We start from the raw sequence: 12,079 nt of genomic DNA on the forward strand, positions 1-12,079 counted from the left end.
ACTGTAGAACAGTATTTTCTACAGTCATGATTCTGCAGAAGTCAATCAGTTTAAGCACATAACTAGTGTGCGAACTGCGAACGAAAAAAACAAACAGACAAAAACCAACTGCCTAGCCTAAGCAGACAAATCCGGGGAAGAAGTGAAACGAACTGTAGTCATTTCTGATTGGTTCCTCGCGGACGCTAAACGGAAGTGCGGCGCAGTTTGTTAGTGTTCAAAAATTGAGGGAGTTGTGTTTTAGAGACGTTTCATTTGAGTTTCTGTTTTCGATTCTTGCCTGTCATTTCAGAGGATCTACTAGACAAGTCGCCTGACTTCTAACATCTTCTGCGTGAGTCAAACAGTTCAGAATCGTTTCAACAGCAAAAATGTTGACTACAAATGCTAACGGTAATCTCGGACTAACGTAAAAGAGCCACGTTCTGTCACTATACATTTGTGCCTACCTATCTTATTAAATTTAACTATTTTATGGACACAATGTACGTACAGTCAAGTTGACGTTTTCATGCATCTAGCCAACAAGATATTCTGGTGTACCAAATACGATTTACATAGAAACACCCCTGCTAGCGTTATTCTGCCGTGAACGGTTCTGATTGGTCTATTTTACAGTGTTTACAGTAGCGTGGCTGCTAGGGCAATGTTAGTCCAGTAATATTGTGTTTCCTGTCTGCAGAATCGTCACAAGCTACATCGAAAAAAAAAATCAACTGCATTATTATCATTATTATGTTGTCTTTAAGGTGGCTGGATTTGTCAATTTAAAGCAAATTGACTCGTCTCCAGATATGATGCAATTTAAAACAATGAGGCCTGTCAAGGCTTCAAAGAAGGATTTTGCCACAGCATCCAAGATTAAAAATAAAGTGCTCAGTGAGTCTCCTGGATTTATTGAATGTCATAACATTTACAAGATCAAAATAGCTAAATTTTTTAATAGTTTTTCCTTCTCATTTCTCTTGATGCCAGACACCTCATCCTTTTTCAAGGTCTCATTGAAGAACAATAACAAGGCCCTGGCTCTTGCCTTGCAAGCTGAGAAGCAGAGGTGCATGCTGCTACAGACAGAGAACGTACACCTGACAAAGACAGTGGAGTCCGTATGCTTTAATTTGGCTACCAACAAGCACAATTACAGGAAACTGGTGAGATTATTTACTGTTTACCCATGGATGTAGAGTCATTCTCAAAAGTGTTCTGAACTCTTGTCACTTGTCATAAAAAAACAGCTCAGTGGCCCTGTGGTAGAGCATAGGTGTCAAACTCTGGTCCTGGAGGGCTGCAGTCCTGCAGGTTTTGGATGTTTCCATTCTCCAACACATTTGATATATGATTAGCTCATCAGCAAGCTCTGCATAACCTTGATAATGATCCTGCTGATTGGAATCAGCTTGTGTTAGAAGAGGGAAACCTCCAAAACCTGCAGGACTGCGGCCCTCAAAGACCGGAGTTTGACACCTATGTGGTAGAGTGTCCGCCCTGAAACTGGGAGGTCGTGGGTTAAATCCCCGGCTGGGTCATACCAAAGACTATAAAAATGGGACCCATTTGCCTCCCTGCTTGACACTCAGCATTAAGGGTTGGAATTGGGGGATTTAGATCACCAAATGATTCCCGAGCGGGGCTCCTGCTGCTGCTCACCACTCCCTCAGGGGATGGGTCAAATGCGGAGAACGAATTTCGCCCTGCTCAGTTGAGTTTAGACAATCAGCGGTACGTTAACTGCAGACGGTGAGGTGATGAGCAATCTCAAAAGCTCTGGGCGAGGCCTCATTTCTAAAACTGGGCCTGAAAACTGCGCAGAAAAGTACATCTTATCGAAACCCAAATCTTATGTGCACAAAAAAAATGTTAGATTTATAAAACCATGTGTTAACACACATACGCACACCTGCATGCAATTTCCCTTTATAAATGCCACACGATCCCAACCGGTGTCTGCAGCTGATTCCATGCCGTTCCCTGCCCTAATTCTGCCAATTTCCTCCCGTATTAGGCATTGCAAATATACTCATTAATGTTTTTTGTAACAGTTAATAATAATAATAATAATAATAATAATAATATAGGAAATAGATGGACCTTCATACTGGAATTACGTGCTGTAGTGAAACTTAAGTGTATACAATGAAAACCTTTTGATTCCTTGCAATTTAATAGACAATCAAATCTATTGTAACAAGAGAGCGTTGTCTGTTGTTGCTGTCGTAGCTGCTTATCGCGTCCTGTGTTTTGAGAGCTAGGAAGCGACGAGGTACGTATTTCGCTGTTGTTTGTCGCCTCCCGTGTGCCGAGCCCATAACTCTACCATGATGTACATTGCACTTTTGTGTGAATAAGAATAATAAAAAAATATTAAAAAACAACGTACATTGAAACCCTCATTGGAGAGGTCGAGTCATGGAAGGCCGTGATTATTGGGCGCTACACAGCATGGGGATCGCAAATAAAAGCAAGCAGGCTGAGATTTTGAAAAAAACCGCCTCAGGGTTTACAGTGGCAGATTTGCATAATAATAATGGTAATAATAAAACTAATTTGGTCTGATATAAAGCTGAGCATAAAAAAATAAATTCACCAATTTATGGCAAAGGCAAGTGCAGAGACCACTTTACAATACTTGGTTTTCCAACTGACCTCCATGATAGAGCTATAACTCTCTTTGCCTGTAGTAATCTTAGATCCACAAACATTCACTGGTATTTATTTAGTCTATGCTCAGCCGAGTAGAGGCCGAGCAGAAAAAAATTGGGCACCAGTCCCTTATTCACATGCAAAATTGTTTGAATCATTGTTCTTACTTTCCTCCAGAATTCCTGTAATCTGGTACAGCTCCATATACAGTGGAACAATGTTCCCTTATCCTTACCACATTTAATATATGTATCAGGTGTATTAGGGTCAAACCTATTACGTTTTTTAAGGGTTATACACTCTCATCATCCAATTAAATTGCAATAGTTTGAGCTGTGTGTTGTCTATCTGTTTTTGGGCTTTTACACAAATTGACTGCCATTGTTCCACTGTACGTTTCTCCCCCAAATCAGCCCTCCATACATTTAGATGAGCTTACATTGCGAACTTTCTGTTGAGGATTTGGCTAGCATGTTTAAAATGTAGAAATAATGCCTCTTACAGAAGGGTCTTTAATTAGACCTTCTTCCAGTACACATTTCATTTTGATGAAAAGGACATAATGAGATTCAAGCAGGACGGTTGGATATTATGTTTGTCAACTGTAAATATCAGGAAATGTTGTTTTGTAGTGTGCATGAGTACTTGATCGATATGCAAATTATAAAGCCTGATATTAAGCAGGCAATGTGAGCAGATGCTTTTACAGGCGAGCGATCGTTGAGGAACAACTGTGAACACAGAAACAGTGGCAGATTAATCCATGCAATATATACACACACTTGAACTGTTTGAGATTAAGAGTGATTAGAAGAGCCTTTCATGGATACTATTATTAGCAAATTCCAAATTTAAAGGTGTATTCAAGGATTTTCTTAAAAAGTAGAAGCCAAACGTCCGTTTGCCACTTTTTAAAAGCATCCTCTCAGCTATTTTCAAAGTATGCAGTGGGATCGGTGGAGCTACAACGATGGTTGGTTGTGTCCAAAGCTCACTGGCTACATGCTACAAACACTGCTAGGAATGAGCACGCACGTCATTATGTCACGCCCAATTCACACTGACTGCGGAACGGACGCGGTGGGTTTTCCTTACGGCCGCCCCAAGTAAATAGAAAGCATTCGAGTCTGGTGTCAATTCACACCAGCTGCAGTGCGGTGCGTATGCAGTGCGGAAGGGATGCGGCGCTGCGGAAGATTTCCGCAAGCGTTCTGTTTTTTTCGGACACCGCATGCGGATTTTCATGAAGCTGAAGAAATAACACGAGCCAGACAGGAAGTCGAGCGTTGGCATCAAGGTAGATCCGGTATATTTAAAAATAAAACCGTTTGCAAACTCACTTTTTTGGGAGGGAAGCTAGCTAACTACATAGCATGACATGAGTTAGACATTTAAGACAAAAACAAGCTCAGAATAAATTGCACATGACAAAATATCACAAAATTTACTTACCCATGGTAGAAGTCCCAGCAATAATGTCCAAGAGCATATCAATGTGACACCAGGCAAGTGTGGCTATTGTTTACCAATAGGACTCTATATACACGTTTTTTTTATCATGTGAACTCAACTCTCCAGTGTGAACCGAACCGCCATGATCTTGTGGTCTGGCGGGTGCAGATTTGCAGACATGGACCGCTCACGCAATGCACGCGGTGTGAATTGCAGTCCGTGCGGCGGCCGTACGGAAAGCGCACCGCGTCAGTTCCGCAGTCAGTCTGAATTGAGCATCAGTTTGAATAGCAGGATCGAGAACCAATCGTTACGATGATACGCAGCAACAAGAGATACACCTTTAAGTTATTAACTTTAAAGGTGCATTGTGCAGTTCAATGAATGGAAATAAAGTTTTCTCGAAACGTCTGTGGTTATTGCATTAACATATGCATGCTCTGTGGAGGTTCTACATTTGTTTGCAGAATATGCACAATTTTAGGTTCAAAAATATTGATGAACCATAGATTTGTGCGTTGTTTCACGCACAAATATTTGCATACGCACGGTTGGTGAATGAAGCCCACTGTCTTTTTCGTAGCAGGTAATAAAGTTACGAGTTGCTTTTGTGAAAAACTGTTGTTAGAGCAGTTGAAAAAGTTGCTAAATGCAGTAAAGTGAAAAAATCGTTATGTTTTGTAACACTAACTGCTTTTCTTAACTATTAATTTAGGAAAGCACAGTTAGTTTGTTCCCTGCCATGATGTTTTTGTAAGCAGGCATTTTGGCGAGAAGGCAAATTGAGCTAAAGCCGCATAAAAATAATTGATAAAAAAAAAAAAAAACTAATTAAAAAAAAAAAAGGCCCTGGCAAATGAACTCAAATATATGGATTTAAATCGATCAATTCTAGCTCTGTCATAGACTCGGGACAGAGAGTTGCGTTTTCTGCTTCTTCTTTTTTTTAGTTCATCCTTGCACTTTTCTATCTGCCATCGTAGGCAATCTTCAATGGTGGCTTTACAAAAGACAAACTGAGCTGAAGTCTTGTCACGTCATATATATGAGAATGTAACTGCCACCTATTGTGGCATTCAACTTGAGTTGCAAACCTACCTACAAACTCACAACAAACTTCTAAACTTCTTTTTTTTTCCCCCACAGCTCCTTCTTTTGAAAAACCTTTATAGCAGCACCCTCAAACACTTGAACATGGTGGCTGAATTATTCCCTGACAGCGTAAGTAGAACACTTATTAATGGTTCATGTTGATATGTTGTGGTGTTGGGGGGGTGGGGGTCTAAATTAGTGAAGGTAGGGTATTGAATTGATTGGTGCTTAACTTCACAGTGACTTTTTAAGATAGCTTAAAAGAGCCAAATTCTACTGTGAAAAAACAAACAAAAAAAGCCACCTGAATGTTTAAATATAAGGTCTTGAAATTATACAGTGGGACAAGACTGTCAGGTTTTGACGTCTTTCCTAATATTTGTGCATTCGCTAGTGTGGCCTTTGGGCCAAGCTAAGCTTTAAGAGGAGATAATATGTGTGATGTTTAGGAGCCAGGGTTTTAAGCAAATACTGTATGAATGTGTTTTTGAGTAGTAGTCATGTCATTTGTTTTCACTCAGCTAGAAGTGGTGCGATTTTAGTACAAAGCTTAAAGGATATGCATTAAAACGTTATGCATTTGGTGCATGCAGTTCCTAGGTGTCCTTTTTGACATGACTATTGTATTGTTTTGTCAAAATTTACACACACAATAGTAATAGTAGTAGTAGTAGTAGTGTGTGTGTGTATATATATATATATATATATATAGCCACTTTTGAGCAAAGTAGCCCTCCTCACACCCCCATTTCCCCCACCCCGCTCCACACACCCTACCTACCCCCAAGGTCACCCATGATATTGAGGTGGCTCATGATTATAACAAGTTTGACATCCCTCATCTAATGGGACCTAAAACAGAATACTTCTACGTATGTTTTGAACTCTTTAATGTAAATGTGCAGCAGTTTTAAATGAGTTACTTTATTAAACCCCCACAGGGACTCTTTGAACCATCCGAGGACTACAGCGACCTCCCAACTGACCCCAACAATCCTCCAATTGAAAAGTGAGGCTCATTTTACATTACAATTGTCACCCCGTCTGACATCTAATCTCACTCTAACTGACCGTCCTGATAGCCTTCCAATTATGACACCAGATCTTCCAGAATTTTCAAAGGATTCAACGGAACTCAATCCAGAAATTGAAAAGGGCTTTCTTGAAAACAACATGCCTGCAGTCTTACCTCTCCTGAGCAGAAAGTCGACTATGAGCAACGGTTGGGACATGACTACGGTTATACATTATAGGCAAAAGTGTTGGGACACCTCTTAATCAATCAGTTATGAAAACCATCAGATGTTGGACTTTGTCTATCCTCTCTCTTAATTCTTCATCTTACCGAGACATATTGAACAGTTGTATGCTTGTGTTGTGGAAACATTATAGGAAAGGTGCTTAGAGAGACTGAGAAGGTTTAATCCGTCAATCAGTTTTTAAGAATTATTTCTGTTGTATGGAATTGTTGAGTAGTGGTGTCATGAATTTTGTATTAAGGCAAATTTCAGTGCACTACTTGGATTCAACTTGGTTAAAATCAACCAGTTTTTTTGTGCAACCTATCCTTAGCTATGTGCTATGGAAAACTATGCATTGGGTCCACAACTCAAAAAAGATTGTGAACCACTGCCCTACTCGACTCGAGCCTCCCTGACCACAAGACCATCATAACCTTTGGAATTAACGACATGGTTAGTAGTGTAGTGGTTCACACAAGACTAATTTTGACCAAGATTACTTTACCTTGGAACTAGGACCTCTTTCGTCAAGAGTAATTTATCAGTGGCTAAAAGAAGACCCTGCTTGGTGGGGTAGTGCTTTCGTTTCATCCAGAAACATTTGGGGCGGTGTCTGCAAAACTGATACTGATGAACATATCCATTTAGAAATTTCTGGTTCCAGGACTACAGGTATCATAAACTAAACTTCCTGGAATTTAGGCGGATATGTTTATTTTCTTTACCTGCTAGGTAGAATGTCCCAATACTTTTGTCTATGCATAAAGCATGTGTTTGTAGCTTCTCTGTTATGTCACTGAAAGCCTTGATTTGTGTTACTTTCCACAACTCCACAGCAAAAACAGATGATGAGAAAAGGCGTTCAAACCTGCAAGCACTCCAGATGGAGTCAGCCCACCAGTCCAACAGCTTAAGGGAGGACATGAATAGACTGTCAGCCAGGTGCTCTCAGTCCGGTTCCAACATGAACTCTTTGCCATGTCAACTGAGCAGCCAAACATCTTCAGCTATTAGTATTGCTGAAACACCGGCTCCTTCTGCTGAAGTCAACGCTCCTTGTGATTTTATTGTAGTTGTGCCAGAAAAAACTGTGGTCCTCAATACAACAATGGAAATCACTCAAAGTAACGCTGCAGAAATTGCCATTTATCAATCAGCAGAGGAAAAAGCACTGCGTAAACCAAAATCCAAGAAGAAGAAAAAAAGGAACGTTGTTGTGTCAAATCCAACAGACAGTTCACAAGGTATGGACGGGGCACAGTCTAGTGTTAGAGAGACACAGCCGGAACCTAGTGCTACCACCTCTCACACAGACGAGCATGCATCAGAAAGTTCTAACAGGCATCCCAAAGCCAAGTCTCAAAGTAAGTTAACATCGCGTATTCCCAAAATGGTGAATTCCAAAGTTGGCAGCTGTCAAAAGAATAAAATCACACAGTCAGCGGTGGATTCTGGTGATTTTGTCTGTCCTGCCTTGGCTGATAATGTCATGGGTCATGACATCTTTTTCTTTAAACCCAACGAGAACGCAAAGTTACCCACCAAGAAAGATTCCTCAGAACAAACGAGGTCAAACATCACATACAGGAAATCCAGGAAGAAAAGTAAAAGGGGCTCCTCGATCACCAGCATGACGTCAATGTTGCCATGTCTTGACCAAGAGAATGGAGGGTCAACAGTGGACCACAATGAGCAAAGCGACCATTTTCAAACTGCGGAGTTAGAGGAATCAAGCCATCCCACAGGTGGATATGAAACACAGGTAAACACTGAGTCCTCCAAGTCTCAAGAACATCCCAAGTCAAAGCGCAGAGAAACATTTGATGTATCTGTAGATCACACTCCACACATCAGAGAACAACCAGGACTGCTGTCAAACAATAAGGACTCCACCAAGGATGTACAAGAATCCTTGGAAAGTTGTGCAACCAGAGACAGAGGTTCTGTTGCTGCCATGCCAAGTTCCTGCAAGCGTCCTTGGGTGTCCACTCAGGATTCAGGAAGCCTTCCAGTAGACTTGTATGGCAGTGAGAACCAAGATGACGTACAGGCACTAGAGGAATTCTTTGTTGCTGGGAATGAATTTCAGAAGTCCAAAAAAGCTAGGAAGGAGGTCTCAAGTATATCCAGAAGGAAGAAATCACAGCAAAGTAATGACTCTAGTGATAATGCAAAGGACAAGAAGAAGAACAAACAATGTCATGGCAAAGGGATTTGTCCTGAGGAGGATGTGGCTTATCTTTCAAATCCGACCGACTCCCCTTTCTGTAATGACTTGGCGTTCTTGGATGATCCTGACCTACACGGTGAAGATAATGACATATTTAAGTCCAGGGCGGATAGGAATTCTAAACGGTATCGAAAGACATCCAAACTGCCTCCACCAGGCAACAGCGAGAGAAATCTGAGACAGACATTGACCATTTCTGAGCTGGAAATGCCTGCTATGAACAACACGACGATATCGTCCAAAGAGATGTCTGCAGACGATGCAGATGAAGGTGAAGCAGCTCGTCAACATTTGGGTGACCTGATCACTGATGAGATGCCACCATGGTTGAACATCTCTATTGCAGACTCGGAGCCAGGCTGTGTAACTTGTAGTCCTAAACAACGCACCTCAAAGGGGCAACACGTGATGGATGAGACCGCCTTGATCACCCCTCTCTCTTCTGTTGGTAAGTTGATAATGAACCTAGTTTAGGCCACATAAACATTGGTATTTTTTTTGTGTACAGTTGACCCTCGGTGCCGAAACGCAATCTCTTCCAGGAGACTGTTCAACCTTTTAACTTTTTTTTTTTGACTAGTTGGGACTAGGCATGGGCCGATAATACAGCTAAAAAATGTGCCTTTTAAAATAAATAACAGCATTTTTACCCCCATTGAACACTATTTTATTTGTAAACAAAATGTAGACTATTTGGTGCTTTAAGAAATGTGGCAAAATCCAGCCTTTGTTATCCATCTCAGGGGGCAGCCATTTTGCCACGTGCTGTCGACTGACAATGACATCATCGTTGCTCAGGGCTCAGACAACAACCAATCACAGCTCACCTGTTTTTTTTAAGATGAGCTGTGATTGGTTGCAGTGGTTTAGTCCTGGGTGTACGCAGGTATACGGCGTATACCCAATTCTATTTCAGTCAGTTTCGTGTCTACCCACTTCTGAATCCTCAATTTTGCGTCTACTCACTTCTGAATCCTTCTGGAATATATAGATCAGTGGCCATGACCCACTCTCCGCTGCCTCTAACTGACTGGCCTGCACTCGCTGTCTTATTGGTTAATTAAAGGCATGAGAACTGATGCGCCTATCAAAGAAAGAGTAGGGCGGGTCATGCCGAGGACTTTATTGCTAATGCGTGGGTGCCAATGCCATTCTAGTTGATTGACAGGTCGTTCCGTCTCCTGCGAGATGATAGTAAATGTGAGTGAGACAGAAATAAATAAACGTCTTTCCAATGAGTGACGGCATGAAGGCTATCCGGACATACTGTATATACAATGAAAACATAATTTACAGGTATGTTTTAAAGTTGTTTCCAAATAAATCATTGTTAACTTTTAAACTACTGGCAATATCACTGTACAGAGGAGGTTTTTGTCGCCAATACATTATAGTTGAACTGTGCGTCTCGGCTAGGCTATAATGTTATGAAATGTAACGTTATCAATTTAGCCCTAAACTAGCTAGAATAGAAGAATTATGTAGGGCAGTGGTTCTCAACCTTTTTTCAGTGATGTACACTCTGCAAAATATGTTTTCAGCCTCGTACCCCCAACCAGCGCAAATCATTTTGGATGAACAAAACAAAACAGTGCTGTGCCATCTTGTGTCTGGTTTTAATTTGGGAACTGGTTTAAACTTTGGCCACAGTCCCGCTATGTATCGGTCCCCCCCAAAAAAAAGGAAAGAAGTAATTGTCATAATGGTAAATAAATAATTGTGCAATAATTATCAACATAACGAGTCCTCTTTTGGATCATGATACAGGTTGGTTTTCAAAACAAATATTTCAGTTAACTTTAAATAAAAGCCCAAACAAAAAAACAAGATGGTTTCTTGCATGTATGCTATTTTTTAAATATATTTTAAAATCCCATGTGCCCCCTGATGTGTTTTCACGTATCCACAGGGGTACACGTACCCCCCGATTTTAAAACTACTGATGTAGAGAACTACCATAATTGTTTCAGTAATTGTATAATTAATCCAGTTTTAAAAGACAGTTATGCCAGACTGCAATATAAGATGAATGAAACTGTAATAAATGACAGGACCAGAGATTATCTCAGGGTCTATGAACTGTAAGTACTGATATCTACTATCCAAATAACTTTACATCCATTTATATGCCAAACATTGTATACTGTATACAATAACTTAAAGTAGTATATCCCTAACTAACTTATATGATGTAGTTTCATTTTATAGTAGATAACTTATTAATGTTTACCTCAGAGTAAATACGTTTTACATTACAAACTGCTCCTAATTCATTCATGATAATTGTATTATTGTGCGTAATTACAAATGATGGCTTTCCCCTCACATTTCACCATTTCTAAAACAGGGCGTTTTTCTAAAAGCGAAAAAGAAGTAAGTAAAATTTATAGTATACCCACTTCTCCAGGGACCACTACACCACTGATTGGTTGTTACCTGAGACCTGAGCAACTGTGATGTCATTTTCACTCGACAGCAACTGGCAAAATGTCCGCCTCCTGATATAAATAAAAACTGCTGGATTTTGCTGCTTAACTCATATTCTACTAACACAATATTAACCAAAACACCATATTAAGACTGGTGGGGCCACATAGAATATATTTTTGTCAAGATATTTTTTTTAGGTTGATGTCCCCTTTAAATAAGTAAATGTAAAATTTTTATTTTGTTTTAATTTTTCTTAGCAAGCCAGTGTCCCATCACTGGTAATCTATTTTTAGGACAGACCAATGGGATACTCATGTTGTCGCTGTCTCGTTTCGACTAATTTGTTCTTGTAGGCCATTTCATAAAGGGTAAAACACAACACTACAAACTTGGTGTATTTACTTGGCATAAAGCAGTCATGTAGTGGCTGTGTGAGAAAGAAAATGGTGTTGTGTGTTGCAGCAGGTAGGGTCTTAACGTCAGTGACCAACACCTTTGCTAACCCAGATAAAGAGAACCAAAGGAGAAGCAGGAGATGCAAGGTCACCGTCAGTTACAAGGAGCCATCCCTGAATAGGTGAGAGCAACTCTTTTCTGTGAAATCCATTCGTGTGATAAGATGAAACACTCACTGTTTTTGTTCTCTCTCTTTTTTTTTTTTGAGCAGCAAAATTCGTCGTGGGGTGAAATGACACACACCATGTTCCTAAACTACAGTTTTTAAAGGCTGCCAGAAGAGGAAGCCAAACCAGTCCATCTGCAAAGACTGATTTTTCTTTCTTTACTTGATTTTTCATGTTAATATTCATTCTTTCAAGTTGTTTTTAAATGCACTTTTAGTAAGTTTAATAAACATTTCTTGCTGACTGTTTGTGATGCGCGTGTTGGTTGGAGGCTGTTCATAAATGATTCAAATCTGCTTGTTCACCCGAGACGTCGCCTTTTGTTTCCTATGTGAAGGTCACCACATTCAGTCCGGTCTTGCTGGACAAAC

At 40.3% G+C, this 12,079-nt stretch overlaps 1 protein-coding gene across 6 annotated transcripts; it reads left to right on the top strand.

The window, feature by feature from the left end:
- The first annotated feature begins 155 nt into the window (after positions 1 to 155).
- On the top strand, positions 156 to 11,951 carry LOC144060149 (uncharacterized). Of its 6 annotated transcripts, none has more exons than XM_077579387.1 (10): positions 157 to 334; positions 750 to 879; positions 976 to 1,151; positions 5,239 to 5,313; positions 6,126 to 6,193; positions 6,267 to 6,406; positions 7,262 to 8,926; positions 9,002 to 9,103; positions 11,548 to 11,662; positions 11,753 to 11,951. In XM_077579387.1, exons 2-10 carry the CDS (start codon positions 795 to 797, stop codon positions 11,775 to 11,777), a joined length of 2,451 nt encoding a protein of 816 aa, XP_077435513.1. In that variant the 5' UTR covers positions 157 to 334; positions 750 to 794; the 3' UTR covers positions 11,778 to 11,951. The 6 variants fall into 6 exon arrangements, with proteins under 6 accessions (XP_077435514.1, XP_077435512.1, XP_077435513.1 ...); XM_077579389.1 differs by having other exon boundaries at positions 11,593 to 11,662; XM_077579388.1 differs by having other exon boundaries at positions 156 to 334; positions 947 to 1,151; positions 7,262 to 9,103.
- The last annotated feature ends 128 nt before the right edge of the window (positions 11,952 to 12,079 follow it).

Source organism: Vanacampus margaritifer, chromosome 11 (genome assembly GCF_051991255.1).
Source record: "Vanacampus margaritifer isolate UIUO_Vmar chromosome 11, RoL_Vmar_1.0, whole genome shotgun sequence".
Taxonomy (NCBI): domain Eukaryota; kingdom Metazoa; phylum Chordata; class Actinopteri; order Syngnathiformes; family Syngnathidae; genus Vanacampus; species Vanacampus margaritifer.

Bases quoted from the DNA above. Each gene is read 5' to 3' on its own strand.
- LOC144060149 (XM_077579385.1), top strand. From the start codon at position 795: ATGATGCAATTTAAAACAATGAGGCCTGTCAAGGCTTCAAAGAAGGAT. The intron at 880-975 runs GTGAGTCTCCTG...TCTTGATGCCAG, and splicing joins GATTAAAAATAAAGTGCTCA to ACACCTCATCCTTTTTCAAG. The intron at 11,663-11,752 runs GTGAGAGCAACT...TTTTTTGAGCAG, and splicing joins AAGGAGCCATCCCTGAATAG to CAAAATTCGTCGTGGGGTGA.